This window comes from Erythrolamprus reginae, chromosome 5 (genome assembly GCF_031021105.1).
Source record: "Erythrolamprus reginae isolate rEryReg1 chromosome 5, rEryReg1.hap1, whole genome shotgun sequence".
NCBI classification, from domain to species: domain Eukaryota; kingdom Metazoa; phylum Chordata; class Lepidosauria; order Squamata; family Dipsadidae; genus Erythrolamprus; species Erythrolamprus reginae.
Genome location: NC_091954.1, coordinates 2,850,990 through 2,867,304, shown reverse-complemented (window position 1 = coordinate 2,867,304; position 16,315 = coordinate 2,850,990). Strand labels below are relative to the sequence as shown.

Genomic DNA, 16,315 nt, shown 5'->3' with positions numbered 1-16,315 from the left:
TCCTGGGTCCCGCCAAATGACATTGTTTAGTCGACGGGACCCGGAGAAGGCCAACTTTGTGGGACCTAACCAGTCGCTGGGATTCATGCGACAGAAGGCGGTCCCGGAGGTATTCTGGTCCTATGCCATGAAGGGCTTTATAGGTCATAACCAACACTTTGAATTGTGCCCGGAAATTGATCGGCAACCAATGCAGACTGCGGAGTGTTGGTGTGACATGGGCATATCTTGGAAAGCCCATGATTGCTCTCGTAGCTGCATTCTGCATGATCTGGAGTTTCCGAACACTTTTCAAAGGTCGCCCCATGTAGAGAGCATTACAGTAGTCGAAACTCGAGGTGATGAGGGCATGAGCGACTGTGAGCAGAGACTCCCGGTCCAAATAGGGCCGTAAATGGTGCACCAGGCAAACCTGGGCAAATGTCCCCCTCGCCACAGCTGAAAGATATTTCTCTAATGTGAGCTGTGGATCGAGGAGGACGCCCAAGTTGCGGACCCTCTCTGAGGGGGTCAATAATTCCCCCCCCCCAGGGTGATGGACGGACAGATGGAATTGTCCCTGGGAGGCAGGACCCACAGCCACTCCGTCTTCTCCGGGTTGAGTTTGAGTCTGTTGACACCCATCCAGACCCCAACAGCCTCCAGGCACCGGCACATCACTTCCACTACTTCCTTGACTGGACATGGGATGGAGATGTACAATATGTAGTAATATAATGGCAAATGGGACAAAGTGGGTTTGGAATATGTATGAATAGTTCAATGTTATCATTTTTTTACCTTTTCTGTTAGATGATATTGAGGTGCGTTTTTATGAAGACGATGAGAACGGTTGGCAGGCCTTTGGAGATTTCGCCCCCACAGACGTACATAAACAGGTATTAATTGATTCAATCGCGAGAGCCAGTTTGAATGGTAGACTAAAGACATTTTTTTAAAAACCCTGTCGTTTGATTCTATAGAGCACCATTTTTGCCTTACAGTAGATCAGAAGTCCCACAGTAGTTTTGCGTGCTCATTTTCGACCACTTTTCCAGGCTTATGATCCCACCAGTTCTTTGCCACTGGTAAATGGTAGTTCTAGCACAAGTTCCAGTGGATCATCTGTGCCACAGCATCATGTCTATGCTTGTAGTCAGTATGTGATCTTTTTGCGGCAGCTGAGTATGTGATCGATTGTTTCATCTGTTTCTTTACAGAGTCTGCACTTTGGATCGTCTGTTGATTTTTCAATTCTGGCTTTGACAACATTTGTTCTAATGGCCTGTTCTTGTGCCGCCAGTATCAGTCCTTCTGTCTCCTTTTTGAGTGTTCCACTTGTAAGCCATGACCAGGTCTTTTCTTTATCCACTTTGCCTTCAATCTTCTCAAAGAACTGGCCATTCAATGCTTTGTTCCGCCAACTGTCCATACGACATTGAGTTACAGTTTTTCTGTACTGGTCCTTAGTTTGCAACACCTATTGTTGACCTCCATCAACGCTGACTCTTTGCTCTCCTTCATATAATCATGCTTCTCTTCTTCCACTGTCTGCTTCACTTGCAAAAGTCCTCTGCCGCCTATTTTCCTTGGTAAATACAGCCTGTCAATGTCACTGCGGGAGTGTAGTGCATGATGGATCGTCATTAATTTTCTAGTTTTCCTGTCCAAGTTCTGTCCAGCTCTGCTTGAGTCCAGTTCACTATGCCAGCTGTGTATCTAATGGCAGGTATGGCCCACGTATTTATAGCCTTGATAGTGTTGCCACCATTCAGTTTGCTCTTCAAATTTTTCTGGTCCTCTGGATGTACTCTTTGCTGATCACAGTTTTCACATGACCATGCTTGATATTATCCAGTTGCAAGATACCCAAGTATCTGTAGGCTTCTGGCGGGTGGCTCTTGATGGTTTGACCATTTGGCATTTCAATGCCCTCACTTTCAGTTATTTTCCCCTTTTTCAGTGCCACTGTGGCACATTTATCCAGGCCAAACTCCATGCTGATGTCATTGCTGAAGATTCGCACAGTGTTGGTTAGTGACTGTATCTCAGTTTCTGATTTTCCATACAATTTCAGGTCATTCATATACAGCAGATGTGACATTTTTGGTGAATTCCTAGCAGTTTGGTAGCCTTGGTTTGTTTTCTGTAGGATGAGTGACAGCGGGATTATAGCGATGATGAATAGCAATGGGGACAAAGAGACCCCCTGGAAGATGCCCCTTCTGATGTTGATCAGTCCATAGCTTTCATTCCCCCAAAAAAGCTCAGTCTTCCAATATTTCATCACCTTTTCTATGAATTTCCTGGTGTTTTCGTTGACTCCAATTACTTCCAGGCATTTTATGATCCAGCTGTGTGGCAATGAGTCAAAGGCTTTCTTGTGGTCAATTATTATTATTATTATTATTATTATTATTATTATTATTATTATTATTATTATGTCAGTACAACACAGCAAACGAGATCACTATGCTGGATTTCGTATTTCATCCCCAGTCGGGCACTTCCCAAGCACCTAGGACTGCATGATGTAGTGGCGAATTATGTTTGCCGATCCCAGTAAAGCGGCCTTTTGCAATTGACAGATGGAGATTTTGTCAATTCTGATGTCTGCTGAGATCCTTTGGCCCTGCGCCCAGCGTGCCACGTACCACTGGGACCACTTTCACTGGCTTATGCCAGAGTCGTTGCAACTCGATTTTTAGATCTTCGTATTTCACTAATTTCTCTAGCTGCTTCTCCTCAATTCTGCTGTCTCCTGGGATTGCGATGTCGATGATCCATACTTTCTTTTTCTCCACGATCACAATGTCTGGTGTGTTATGCTTCAGAATTCGGTCAGTCTGAAGTCGGAAGTCCCACAGTAGTTTTGCTTGCTCATTTTCAAACACTTTTTCAGGCTTATGATCCCACCAGTTCTTTGCCACTGGTAAATGGTAGTTCCGGCACAAGTTCCAGTGGATCATTTGTGTCACAGCATCGTGTCTATGCTTGTAGTCAGTCTGTGCGATCTTTTTGCAGCAGCTGAGTATGTGATCGATTGTTTCATCTGTTTCTTTACAGAGTCTGCACTTTGGATCGTCTGTTGATTTTTCAATTCTGGCTTTGACAGCATTTGTTCTAATGGCCTGTTCTTGTGCCGCCAGTATTAGTCCTTCTGTATTATTATTATTATTATTATTATTATTATTATTATTATTATTATTACTACTGTTGTTGTTGTTGTTGTTGTTATTATTGAACTAAACCCCATGCCTTGTGTCCTTGCAGTACGCCATTGTCTTCCGTACTCCACCTTACCACAAGGCACAAATTGACCGCCCCGTCACTGTGTTCCTCCAGCTGAAACGCAAGCGAGGGGGTGATGTGAGTGACTCCAAGCAGTTTACATACTACCCAGTGGTAGAAGGTACAGGGCACTCCATGCGACGTGCTACTTTTGGTGTTCCAACAGGGTAAACGGGGCACGTCGTTCATTATTCCCCTGTGTCTTTTGACTGCAGATAAGGAAGAAGTGGAAAGGAAGCGTAAGAAAATCTTACCCCAGTTCCCCCAGCACTTCGGTGGCGGTGCGCCTATGGGTGGCGCCGGTGGCGGATCCAGTGGATTTGGTTCTAATGGACGTAAGCGTTAACACTTGATAGTCTGCGGCAATTTAACTTGAAACCAAAGGCTTTTTATTGCAGCTGTGCAAAACCACACGGGATGTTCAAACCATTTTGCACTCGAAACACTGTGTTTAACCTTGAACTTTTAAAGAAAAAAACTTCAGGAGAGAAGGATTTAGGGGTCGTGATTTCTGACAGTCTCAAAATAGGTGAACAGTGTGGTCAGGCGGTACGGAAAGCGAGTAGGATGCTTGGCTGCATAGCTAGAGGTATCAGAAGCAGGAAGAGGGAGATTGTGATCCCGCTGTATAGAGTGCTGGTGAGACCCCATTGGGAATAATACTGTGTCCAGTTCTGGAGACCTCGTCTACAAAAAGAGATGAATAAAATTGAACGGGTCCAAAGACGGGCTACAAAAATTCTGGAAGGTCTTAAGTATCAAACTTATCAGGAAAGACTTAATGAACTCAATCTGTAGAGTCTGGAGGACAGAAGGAAAAGGGGGGACATGATCAAAACATTTAAATATGTTAAAGGGTTAAGGTTCAGGAGGGAAGCATTTTTAATAGGAAAGTGAACCCAAGAACAAGGGGGCACAATCTGAGGTGAGTTGGGGGAAAGTTCAGAAGCAACGTGAGAAAATATTATTTGACTGAAAGAGTAGTAGATGCTTGGAACAAACTTCCAGCAGACATGGTTGGTAAATCCACAGGGACTGAATTTAAACATGCCTGGGATAAACATCGATCCATCCTAAGATAAAATACAGGAAATAGTATAAGGGCAGACTAGATGGATCATGAGGTCTTTTTCTGCTGTCGATTTTCTATGTTTCTAAGACCTCCAAGGTCCCTTCCAAATCTGTTTTTGTTCTTGTTTTGGACATATCCTCCTGCATAGAAATGCAGGGTAAGACTAGCAGTATTTCTTCTTCTTCTTCTTCTTCTTCTTCTTCTTCTTCTTCTTCTTCTTCTTCTTCTTCTTCTTCTTCTTTTCTTCTTCTTCTTCTTCTTCTTCTTCTTCTTCTTCTTCTTCTTCTTCCTTCTTCCTTCTTCTTTTCTTCTTCTTTTCTACTTTTCTTCTTCTTTTCTTCTTCTTCTTCATTTCTTCTTCTTCTTCTTCCTCTTCTTTTCTTCTTCTTCTTCTTCCTTCTTCTTCCTTCTTCTTCTTCTTCTTCTTCCTTCTTCCTTCTTCTTCTTCCTTCTTCTTTTTCCTTCTTCTTTTCTTCTTCTTTTCTTCTTCTTTTCTTCTTTTTCTTTTCTTCTTCTTCTTCTTCTTCTTCTTCTTCTTCTTCTTCTCCTTCTCCTTCTTCCTCTACGTCTTCTCCTTCTTCTTCTTCTTCTCTTCTTCCATTCTTCTTCTTCCTTCTTCTTCTTCCTTTTTCTTCTTCTTCTTCCTTCTTCTTCTTCTTTTTCCTTCTTCTTTTCTTCTTCTTCTTTTCTTCTTCTTCTTTTCTTTTCTTCTTCTTCTTCTTCTTCCTTCTTCTTCTTCCTTCTTCTTCTTCTTCTTCCTTTTTCTTCTTCTTCTTTTCTTCTTCTTCTTTTCTTCTTATTCCTTCTTCTTCTTCTTCCTTCTTCTTCTTCTTTTCTTCTTTTCTTCTTCTTCTTCCTTCTTCTTCTTCTTCCTTTTTCTTCTTCTTTTCTTCTTCTTCTTCTTCCTTTTTCTTCTTCTTTCCTTCTTCTTCTTTTCTTCTTCTTCTTCTTCCTCCTCCTCCTCCTTCTTCTTTTCTTCTTCTTTTCTTCTTCTTTTCTTCTTCTTTTCTTCTTCTTTTCTTCTTCTTCTTCTTTTCTTCTTCTTCTTCTTCTTCTTCTTCCTCCTCCTTCTTCTTCCTTCTTCTTCTTCTTCTTCTTCCTCCTCCTCCTTCTTCTTTTCTTCTTCTTCTTCTTCTTCTTCTTGTTGTTGTTGTTGTTGTTGTTGTTGTTGTTGTTATATTGTGGCCCCAGTACTCTTTCAAAGCACGTGGTCATTTTGCATCAAAGCAAAGCTTGCAAAAAAGAATTGACTTTTCAGGTGGTACTTACAGCAACAACCAATACAGTTATGAACAATTAACATTGTCTCTTTTTAGGCACATATAGTCTAAATTGCACGACCTTTTTTATCTTTTTTAACCTGCTCTTCTAGCTGGTGGTCCCTGGCAATCTTCAGGATATAGTCCATACAACAACAGCGTCTACCTATCTGGATCTCATCATATGGGCAACTATCAGGGCGGAAGAGGAATCCGAACTGCTAGACTGGAAGATTGCGAATATCCTCCTTCAGAAGATGGTGATTATACTGAACTGCTGCAGCATGGTAGGCCTGGGGAGATAAGAAAAAACAATTGTTTTCTGTGATTGCATTCTGGAACTGGGAAAGGTGCAAAAAAGGGCCACAAGAATGCTCCAGGAAATGGAGCCCCTCCCTTATGAAACCAGGTTTCAACGCCTCGGTCTCTTCAGCCTTGAAAGACGGCGTTGAAGGGTTGACTTGATCGAAGGGTATAAAATTATCCATGGGATAGAAAAGGTGGATAGAGAAAAAATATTTTCTCCATCAGACAATACTAGGATGAGGGATCCCTCCCTAAAGCTCATAGGTTAAGAAAGTGAGGACAAATCAAGGGAAATATTTCTTCACCCAGAGGGTCCTTGGTGGTTGGAATTCCCTTCCAGAAGAGGTTGTGACAGCTGTCAGCCTGGAGAGCTTCAAGGCAGGATTAGACAGATTCATGGATGCCAAGTGTATCGGTCGTTATTGAAACAGATGTCCAAGTGCTGCTTCTATGTTGGTTGAGGCAGGCAGGGTTTCCTTTAGGTCCCATTTGTTGGGGGTCAAGGAAAAGGGAGGATCTTGCCTACTCTTTCTGCTCAAGATCCCCAGGGACAATTGGTGGGCCATTGTGTGACACAGAATGCTGGACTCGATGGGCTTTGGACCGATTCAGCATGGCTCTCCTTATGTTCTTACATTTTTATGACTTTGATGAGGCCTTGTTCTGGCCTCATCAGCTAGCCACACCCTTACTGGGATTTGATCCAGCAGCCTCTGCCTTGTAAGGCAGAGAATTAACAGCTGAGCCACCAGACCTGATCCCTTCAGCTCTGTACCAGGAGGGGCTATATGTTTTTTATCTCGGATCACCCTGGTATATTGAAGGAACGTCACAGCTCCTTTTTGCCTCTAGGCCCAACCCAGGGCCATTGCAAGGCAGTTAACAGAACAAGGCCAGAACAAGGCCAAAATGGTGCCATCCTAGTCTCCCTTAATTTTAAAATTTCAGCAAAAAACATGTGATACATACAGAATTTGGTTGTCGGCTATGGATAAATTAACTGCCTTGAAATGGCAGATATACATACATACAAATATGAGCCAGGGTGGTGCAGCAAGTAGAGTGCTGTACTGCAGGCCACTGAAGCTGACTGTAGACCTGTAGGTCAGCGGTTCAAATCTCATCACAGGCTCAAGGTTGACTCAGCCTTCCATCCTTCCCAGGTGGGTCAAATGAGGACCCGGATTGTGGGGGCAACAGGCTGGCTCTGTTAAAAAGTGCTCCCTGAATCTAAGGAGAAGGGTGGCATAAAAAGATTGAATAAATAAATAAATAGTCCTTGAAATATGGCTGCAATGAAGTCTGCCGACTTTTTTTTTTTTAAGAAAAAAGGTGGCTGGGATGGTGGAGTTGCAGCAAAGAACTTAGCGATGGATGGAGATTAATTTTAAACAGAAAGTGTTCGGACTTGCAATTTTACTTGTTTTTAATAGTCTGCCTTTTCCCATCTTACCTAGCTCAGGAATGCAGTTCCTGGATGCTAATGGTAGCTCGACGCAGCGCCCAGGCTCTTTTGGATTATGCCATTACCGGTGACCCACGTATGTTGTTGGCTGTCCAGAGACACCTGGCTGCTTCTCAGGATGAAAATGGAGATACGTAAGTATGTTTTGGAAAGGTCAAGAGTTCCTCATGGGAGATCATTTGCAAAGAAATAATATCTTTGTGAGTGACATAGGGGAAGGTTTGGTAGGGAAGGTTTGCCTATTTGCCGATGACTCTAAAGTGTGCAATAGGGTTGATATTCCTGGAGGCGTCTGTAATATGGCAAATGATTTAGCTCTACTAGATAAGTGGTCAAAGCAATGGAAACTGCAGTTTAATGTTTCCAAATGTAAAATAATGCACTTGGGGAAAAGGAATCCTCAATCTGAGTATTGTAATCGGCAGTTCTGTGTTAGCAAAAACCTCAGAAGAGAAGGATTTAGGGGTGGTGATTTCTGAGCGTCTCCAAATGTGTGAACAGTGTGGTCAGGCGGTAGGGAAAGCGAGGAGAATGCTTGGCTGCATAGCTAGAGGTATAACAAGCAGGAAGAGGGAGATTGTGATCCCGCTGTATAGAGCGCTGGTGAGACCCCATTTGAAATAATACTGTGTCCAGTTCTGGAGACCTCACCTACAAAAAGATACTGATTAAATTGAACGTGTCCAAAGACGGGCTACAAAAATGATGGAAGGTCTTAAGCATAAAACTTATCTCACTTCTGGTTGTTAACTAGGTTTGCTGTTACAGTTAGGGGCTACATCTCCTTGTTCTAACATCTGTATTTCCCCCCCCCCACAGGCCTTTGCACTTAGCTATTATTCACGAGCAGACAGCTGTGATTATGCAACTGGTCCAGGTGGCTGTAAGCATTCCTAATCAACAGATCATCAACATCACGAATCACCTACAGCAGGTATAATAGGTAGTGTCTCAAATTCAGCGGTAACACGTTTGTGGTGAGAGGCGGGTGTTACGAACATAGGGGAAACTTCAGATCGTGCAGAATGCAGCTGCGAGAGCAATCATGGGCTTCCCAAGGTATGCCCATGTTACACCAACACTCCGCAGTCTGCACTGGTTGCCGATCAATTTCCGGGCACAATTCAAAGTGTTGGTTATGACCTATAAAGCCCTTCATGGCATCGGACCAGATTACTTACGGGACCTCCTGCCGCTTGAATCCGTGTCCAGTCAGGTCCCACAGAGTCAGCCTTCTCCAGGTCCCGTAAACCAGACAATGTTGCTCGGCGGGACCTAGGGGAAGAGCCTTCTCTGTGGGAGTCCCTCCCCTCTGGAATCAACTCCCCCCAGAGATTTGTACCTCCACCATCCTCCTCGTCTTCCTCAGGAGCTTGAAGACGCACTTGTGCCAACAGGGCTGGTGCCGTTGGATATTAACCCCTGGTTGATGAATGGAATGTATGTTGGATTGTTTGAATGAAAGGGATTGGTTTTTAAGAAACTGGGAATTTTAGGTAGTTTAATTTTAAAATTGGATTTAGGATATTTAATTGTTCCTTTATATATTGTAAGGCGTCCCGAGTCCTCGGAGAGGAGTGGCATATAAATCCAATTAATAATAATAATAATAATAATAATAATAATAATAATAATAATAATAATATAATTATAATTATTATAATTATTATTATTATTATTATTTTAAAAAAAAACAATTGCTGCCAACCTGCCTTCCATTGAGGACCTGTGTACTGCACGAGTCAAAAAGAGGGCGGGGAAAATATTTACTGATCCCTCACATCCTGGACACAAATTGTTTCAACTGCTACCCTCAAAACGTCGCTACAGAGCACTGCACACCAAGACAACTAGACACAAGTACAGTTTTTTTCCGAATGCCATCACTCTACTAAACAAATAATTCCCTTAACACTGTCAGACTTTCTACTAAATCTGCACTTCTATTCTACTAGTTTTTCTCATCATTCCTTTCACCCATTTCCTCCCATGTTGACTGTATGACTGTAACTTGTTGCTTGTATCCTAAGATTTTTATTAATATTGCTTCTTCATTGCTTATTTGACCCCTATGACAATCATTAAGTGTTGTACCACATGACTCTTGACAAATGTATATTTTATTTTATGTACGCTGAGAGCATATGCACCAAGACAAATTCCTTGTGTGTCCAATCACACTTGGCCAATAAAAATTCTATTCTATTCTATTCTAACAATAATAATAATAACAACAACAATAATAATAATTGCAATCACTTGAACGTAAGTATATACTGCAATAGCATTTAGGCTTATATACCGCTTCATAGTGCTTCACAGTCCTCTCTAGAAACATAGAAGATTGGCGGCAGAAAAAGACTTCCTGGTCTGGATTGTACATACAGGTCAATTTGTAATTGGAAATACACTGCTCAAAAAAAATAAAGGGAACCCTTAAACAACACAATATAACTCCAAGTAAATCCAACTTCTGTGAAATCAAACTGTCCACTTAGGAAGCAACACTGATTGACCATCAATTTCACAGGCTGTTGTGCACATTCAACTTTGTACAGAACAAAGTATTCCATGAGAATATTTCATTCCTTCAGATCTAGGATAGGTTGTTCTTTGAGTGTTCCCTTTATTTATTTATAATTTAATTAATAATTTAATAATAATAATTTATTGGATTTGTATGCCGCCCCTCTCCATAGACTCGGGACGGCTAACAACAATAATAAACACATGTACAATCCAATAATAAAAAACTAAAAAAAACCTATTATAAAACCAAACATACACACAAACATACCATGCATAACTTGTAATGGCCTAGGGGGAAGGAATATCTCAACTCCCCCATGCCTGGCGGTATAAATGAGTCTTGAGTAGTTTACGAAAGACAGGGAGGGTGGGGGCAGTTCTAATCTCCGGGGGGAGTTGGTTCCAGAGCGCCGGGGCCGCCACAGAGAAGGCTCTTCCCCTGGGGCCCACCAAACGACATTGTTTAGTTGACGGGACCCGGAGAAGGCCAACTCTGTGGGACCTTATCGGTCGCTGGGATTCGTGCGGTAGCGTGAGTATTGTATAAATCACAAGTAGAAATTCTCTTTGGAGAAAATCTGCAGATCCTGTTAGCTTGCTCTGTGTCTTGATGGAACTTGGTTCCGACCCTTATTTTTATTTGTGTTCTCAGACGCCATTACACCTGGCTGTGATCACCCATCAGCCCAGGGTGGCTGCGTTCTTACTCCAGGCTGGAGCAGATCCCACTGTGGTGGACCGATACGGCAACTCGGTTGTGCATTTGGCGGTACATTTGGACGACGAAGAGATGCTGAAGACGCTCCTCTATCATTTGGGCCCCCAGACTCTCCCGCTTCTTGAGATGCCTAACTATCTTGGTGAGTAACGTGGGAAACGTACGGAACTCGAGTGTCTTGACACGGGGCTGTTGAAATCAAATTGGGCGTGGAAGGAGGGGTGACTGTGGTTGGCGTCATTGTTCTGTGCACCACCCTCGGATCGAAACCCCCGACTCAAAAATCCTTTACGGTAGTACCTCTAGATACGAGCTGCATGATCGCAGACGTTTGTAGCATATGCGACATAATAGTGCATTGGAGTAGTCGGTGTAGATGGTAAAAAATATATAAAATTTAATATAAAAATAGGTTAGGTTAGAAGTAATTAAAGAAGTAGAAAATTATGTTACAAACATTTTATCTTTAAAGTCGAATTGGTTATTGTCGGTGTTTGGATTACTTATACAGTAGTACCTCTAGATACGAGCTGCTCCACATAGGAGTATTCCAAGTTACGAGCCATAACGCGAGCAAAATTTCTGTTCGACACCCGAGCTCAAATTCGGGATACGAGCCGAGCTTCCACTAGGTGGCGCAAGAATCCTTGCTTCCGGTTATCTCGGTGCGAAAAACAAAGTCTAAAGGCATTCGTTCGAGATGCGAGTTGATCGACTTACGAGCTCGGGTCTGGAACGAATTAAACTCGTATGTCGAGGTACCACTGTACTTTACTTATTTTTTTTTTTAAAATAATTTTGATTGGATATAAATATTAAAAATACATTTAGAACATTTGATTAGACTTATACACACATAACATAACACAAATACATATAAACAGACATACAAACAAAGCAAGAAAAAAAGAAAAAAGAATGAGAAAAAAATTGGAAAAAGAAAAAAAGGAAAAAAATTCAACTTCTAATTCTCTTCTTTTTACAGTAAACTATACTGTTGTCATATTTCATATGGTTAAACTGTATTTCTTTTACAGTTTTTTTACTTTCAATGTATTCCCTTATTAATATCAGTATTTCGATATCTATATTTTATATGATACAATCAACATGCAAACATTAAGATATTATTATTATCCGTTCCCTAATTCTCTATCTCTATCAATATTTTTACACTCAACAAATTACCCTGTTTCCTCTACTCTCCTTGTTTCCTTTCTTTTCTCTATCCAGCTATAGAACATTATTCCAGCTTTCATAAAATTCCGTGTCTTCTTTGTTGTTCAATGTATATGTTAATTTGTCCAGTTCCGCACACTCTAATATTTTTTTAATAATAGTCCTATCGTTCGGTATTTCGTTCTGTTTCCAATATTGTGCCGTTGCTATTCTTGTTGCTGTAAGAATGTGTTGAGTAATATACCTATATTTTTTCCCTAAGTCATCATTAAATATTCCTAGTAAAAATGTTTCTGGTTTCATATTAATCTTTTGTTGTATTATTTCTTCTAACCATTTATGTATTTTGATCCAGTTTTTTTAATTTTAGGGCATGACCACCACATATGATAATAAGTTCCCTCCTTTTTCCTGGCATTTCCAATATTTAGGGTCCATGTTTATTTATCTATTTCATTTGATTTCTACGCCGCCCACTTATCTACGGTATAATATACTATATAAGTCTACAGAGAGGGGCGGCATACAAATCTAATAAATAAATAAATAATAAATAAATTCAGCATCTCAGTCTGAATGTATAGAAAATCCTATATCGTACTTGGCAAATAATTTTTAATTTTTTTCTCTCCAATCACAGTACAATAAAAATTATAACAACAACATCAAATTGTTTTACAATAAATCATTTTCAGGAAGTTATAGAATACAATGCTACCACCTTCACTTTTGACATCTGAATAAAAATAGCTGCCCAATTTTTTAATGCTATAGAAATATACTATTGGCTAAGACCCCATTTAAGCTGTTTCGAATTCTAGTATCTCATATTGAATAGGCTGAAATGTTTCAAATCTCTCCTAATCACTTCCATATCAATTTTCATAATCAATAATCTTTACAAATAGTTAACGCCTATTAATAAAATACCCTTAAAAAAACATTTGAAAGATTCTTACAGGGGAAAAAATAAACCCAATAATATCACCAAGTATTGCCTAATTAATCCAATTACCAACCTAATTACCAATTGCTTTATATAACAAATTTAAAATGAAAAGGGTAGAATCAAAATAAAATGAAATCTATAAAAAATAAAATGAAATTAAGTCTCTAAAGAAATTAATTTTTTTTAAAAAAAATGTAAGACAGAGAATAGAAAATTACACCAAATAGATAAGATAAATATAGGTGTTGTTGTATATACTCCTGGTCAGTTGGAGGATGATGAAGATATTGAGGACTGGGATTCAGATGGTGTTTATCAATTAGTGGGGGGCCCGGGGTAACAGGTGGGAAGCCAGCCACAGGATGGGGCTATGAGTTCAGGATCTAGCGAGGGAGAATCAGACGCTTGCTGGGTTAACCCTAAATTCAGAAGGGCCCAAAAACATAGAGAACAGGTATCTGGAAGAAGATATTAAGGAGACGAATGGGTTAAATACTGTAGTGATGTATTTGGCACGTCAAGGGGTCAGTGGGGAAGAAGGGTGGAGTTTCAATGTTGCCGAAGGAAAAATGGATGTTTTTCTTGCCGCTCCCAAGTAAGCAAAAGTATTCTGTGTTGATTAACAGTCAGTTCTGCTGTTTTTAGAAATCATGCTGTTAGGAAAATAAATCTTGTTAAGTGGAGAAGGAGAAGGAATGTGAGGAATGCAGCTCAGGGAGATAATGGACTGAGTGCCTGTACGGAATGTGTTTGAGTTCCAGAAGAGCAGAGAAATAAACGGAGTTTCTTTATTCATGGTATAATGCATCTAATAAGAGTTATTTGTAAGTGCTAAATTTCTACCAGAAACCAGAACAGGTGTAAAGACGCAGCAGAAAAAAAAAGAAAGCTAGAAAAAAAAGAAGAAGAAAGAAGAGGAGGAAAGAGCAAAGAAGAACTTTCCTTCTCTTCTCATTGACTTCTCCTGTATTGTCCTGCTGCAAGTCTCCGTATTCAATGATATTTCCTGCTGTTGCTTCAGGCTTCTTCCCTGTGCATCTTGCTGTGAAGTGCGCAAAATCGGCGCCCCTTGAGTGGCTCGTCGAGAAAGGAGCGAACGTGGATGCCGCCGAGCGGCAGAGCGGACGGACACCTTTGCATTTAGCTGTTGAGATGGATCATCTTAACATGGCGGCATGTTTGATTAAGAAGGTGAGTTGTGGGTGGGTGGGTGGGAGGCAAGGGTGCCCCATGAACTGGAAAAGGGGAAACAAGGGGCAACAAGAATGATCAAGGGAATGGAGCCCCTCCGTTATGAAACCAGGTTGCAACGCCTTGGTCTCTTCAGCCTTGGAAGACAGCGTTTAAGGGTCGACTTGATCGAAGGGTATAAAATCATGCATGGGATAGAAACGGTGGATAGAGAAAAATTCTTTGCTCTACACACAATACTTTTAGACTTTTAGAATAGAATAGAATGCGGAATGGAATGGAAATAGAATAGAATGGAATGGAATGGAATTAGAATAGAATAGAATGCAGAATGGAATAGAATAGGAATAGAATAGAATAGTGCGTTGGAATAGTAGGTGTAGATGGTAAAAAAGATATAAAAAGTTAATGTAAAAATAGGTTAGGTTAGAAGTAGTTAAAGAAGTAGAACATTATGTTACAAGTATTTTATCTTTAAAGTCGAATTGGTTATTGTCGGTGTTTGGATTACTTATACAGTAGTACCTCTAGATACGAGCTGCTCCACATGCGAGTATTCCAAGTTACGAGCCACAACGCGAGCAAAATTTCTGTTCAACACCTGAGCTCAAATTCGGGATACGAGCCGAGCTTCCACTAGGTGGTGCAAGAATACTTGCTTCCGGTTATCTCGGCGCGAAAAACAAAGTCTAAAGACATTCGTTCGATATGCGAGTTGATCGACTTACGAGCTCGGGTCTGGAACGAATTAAACTCGTATGGCGAGGTACCACTGTAATAGTATCTAATATTTTCGTTTAGAGCGGTCAAAGCTGGGGTGAGTTTACTAATCTTAACAGGTAAAGGATTGGTATTTTTTTGCTGCAATCCATTGATACCACTTGTCCCATATTTTATAAAAATCAGATTCTTTTTTGTCTTGAATTTCCATAGTAATTTTGGTCATCTCGGCACATTCCCTAATTTTAATAATAACTGTTAGAGTCGAGGGGATTATTCCCTGCTTCCAGGTTTTCAAGGTCCAACAGGTTGTACCTACTTTGAATCTTGGAACGTAAATCCTTTTGCGCAGATAGGAAAGATTGTCTTTTATGTTTCACTTACTCTGTATCCTTTCCCCCCCCCCCCAAGCTGGGAGCTGATGTAAATGCTCAGACGTCGGCTGGGAATACGCCCCTCCACTTGGCGGCAGGATTGGGGTCTCCGATTCTTACCAAGATGCTAATTTGTGCAGGTAATTTGTGCTTGGCTCTGTTCAAATATGTTAAGGGTTTATTTAAATATGTGAAAGGGTTAAATAAGGTTCAGGAGGGAAGTGTTTTTAATAGGAAAGTGAACACAAGAACAAGGGGACACAATCTGAAGATCAAAAGCAACATGAGAAAATATTATTTGACTGAAAGAGTAGTAGATGCTTGGAACAAACTTTCAGCAGACGTGGTAGATAAATCCACAGGAACTGAATTTAAACATGCCTGGGATAAACATATATCCATCCTAAGATAAAATACAGAAAATAGTATAAGGGCAGACTAGATGGACCAGGAGGTCTTTTTCTGCCGTCAGTCTTCTATGTTTCTATGTTTCAAACAGGGTTAAACATTGGCTTAATCTGCATGCGTCCTGCTGTTTAGTTGAGGTTAGTTTAATTGGATTTGTACGCCGCCCCTCTCCGAGGAGTCGGGGCGGCTCACAGCATATATAAAAGACATAATAATACAATTGATCCAATTAATATAATTAAAAATCTTTTAAAAATTCTAACTTTAAAACATTCATTAACATTCACTCAATAAATCACACTAAAATCAGGGGGAAAGATCTAATGACTCCAGGCCTGGCGACAAAGATGAGTTTTTAAACTCTTTTGGAAGGCAAGGAGGGTGGGGGCAGTGTGAATCTCTGGCTGATTCCAGAGGGCTGGGGCTGCCACAGAGAAGGCTCTTCCCCTAGGTCCCGCCAGCCAACATTGTTTGGTTGATGGGACCCTAAGGAGACCAACTCTGTGCGACCTCACCTGTCTCTGGGATTCGTGCGGCAGAAGGCGGTCTCGGAGATAATCTGGTCCGATGCCATGTAGGGCTTTATAGGTCATAACCAACACTTTGAATTGTGTCTGGAAACCGATCAGCAGCCGATATCTATGCAGATATTGCTGTGCAAATATCAATTTCAGATTTACCTCGCAGACCACATCGATTGTAGTAATACTAAAAACAATGGATGAAATGTTCTTTATAATGAAAATTCACTTAAACCAAGCCCTCTTTTGATATAGCAAAGAGCACTGTCTCCAAACAAACTGGTGATTTGTACAAGTCCCTTATCAGTTCTGTGATACTTAGCTTGCAGCTGTGAGGCAATTCACAGTCTTTCT

The 16,315-nt window shown here is 40.9% G+C and overlaps 1 protein-coding gene across 7 annotated transcripts in view; it reads left to right on the top strand.

The window, feature by feature from the left end:
* The window catches only part of NFKB2 (nuclear factor kappa B subunit 2), a 45,105-nt gene that overhangs the window by 20,079 nt on the left and 8,711 nt on the right, over window positions 1-16,315 (top strand). For 4 of the 7 annotated variants that reach the window (XM_070751974.1, XM_070751972.1, XM_070751975.1 and 1 more), the window contains 9 exons: window positions 793-878; window positions 3,253-3,391; window positions 3,486-3,605; window positions 5,715-5,888; window positions 7,365-7,506; window positions 8,192-8,306; window positions 10,554-10,761; window positions 13,769-13,938; window positions 15,070-15,172. In XM_070751974.1, coding sequence (XP_070608075.1) covers window positions 793-878; window positions 3,253-3,391; window positions 3,486-3,605; window positions 5,715-5,888; window positions 7,365-7,506; window positions 8,192-8,306; window positions 10,554-10,761; window positions 13,769-13,938; window positions 15,070-15,172 — 1,257 coding nt within the window. The remainder of the gene's footprint in view (window positions 1-792; window positions 879-3,252; window positions 3,392-3,485; window positions 3,606-5,714; window positions 5,889-7,364; window positions 7,507-8,191; window positions 8,307-10,553; window positions 10,762-13,768; window positions 13,939-15,069; window positions 15,173-16,315) is intronic. The other 3 variants (XM_070751978.1, XM_070751976.1, XM_070751979.1) reach the window with 1 other exon arrangement.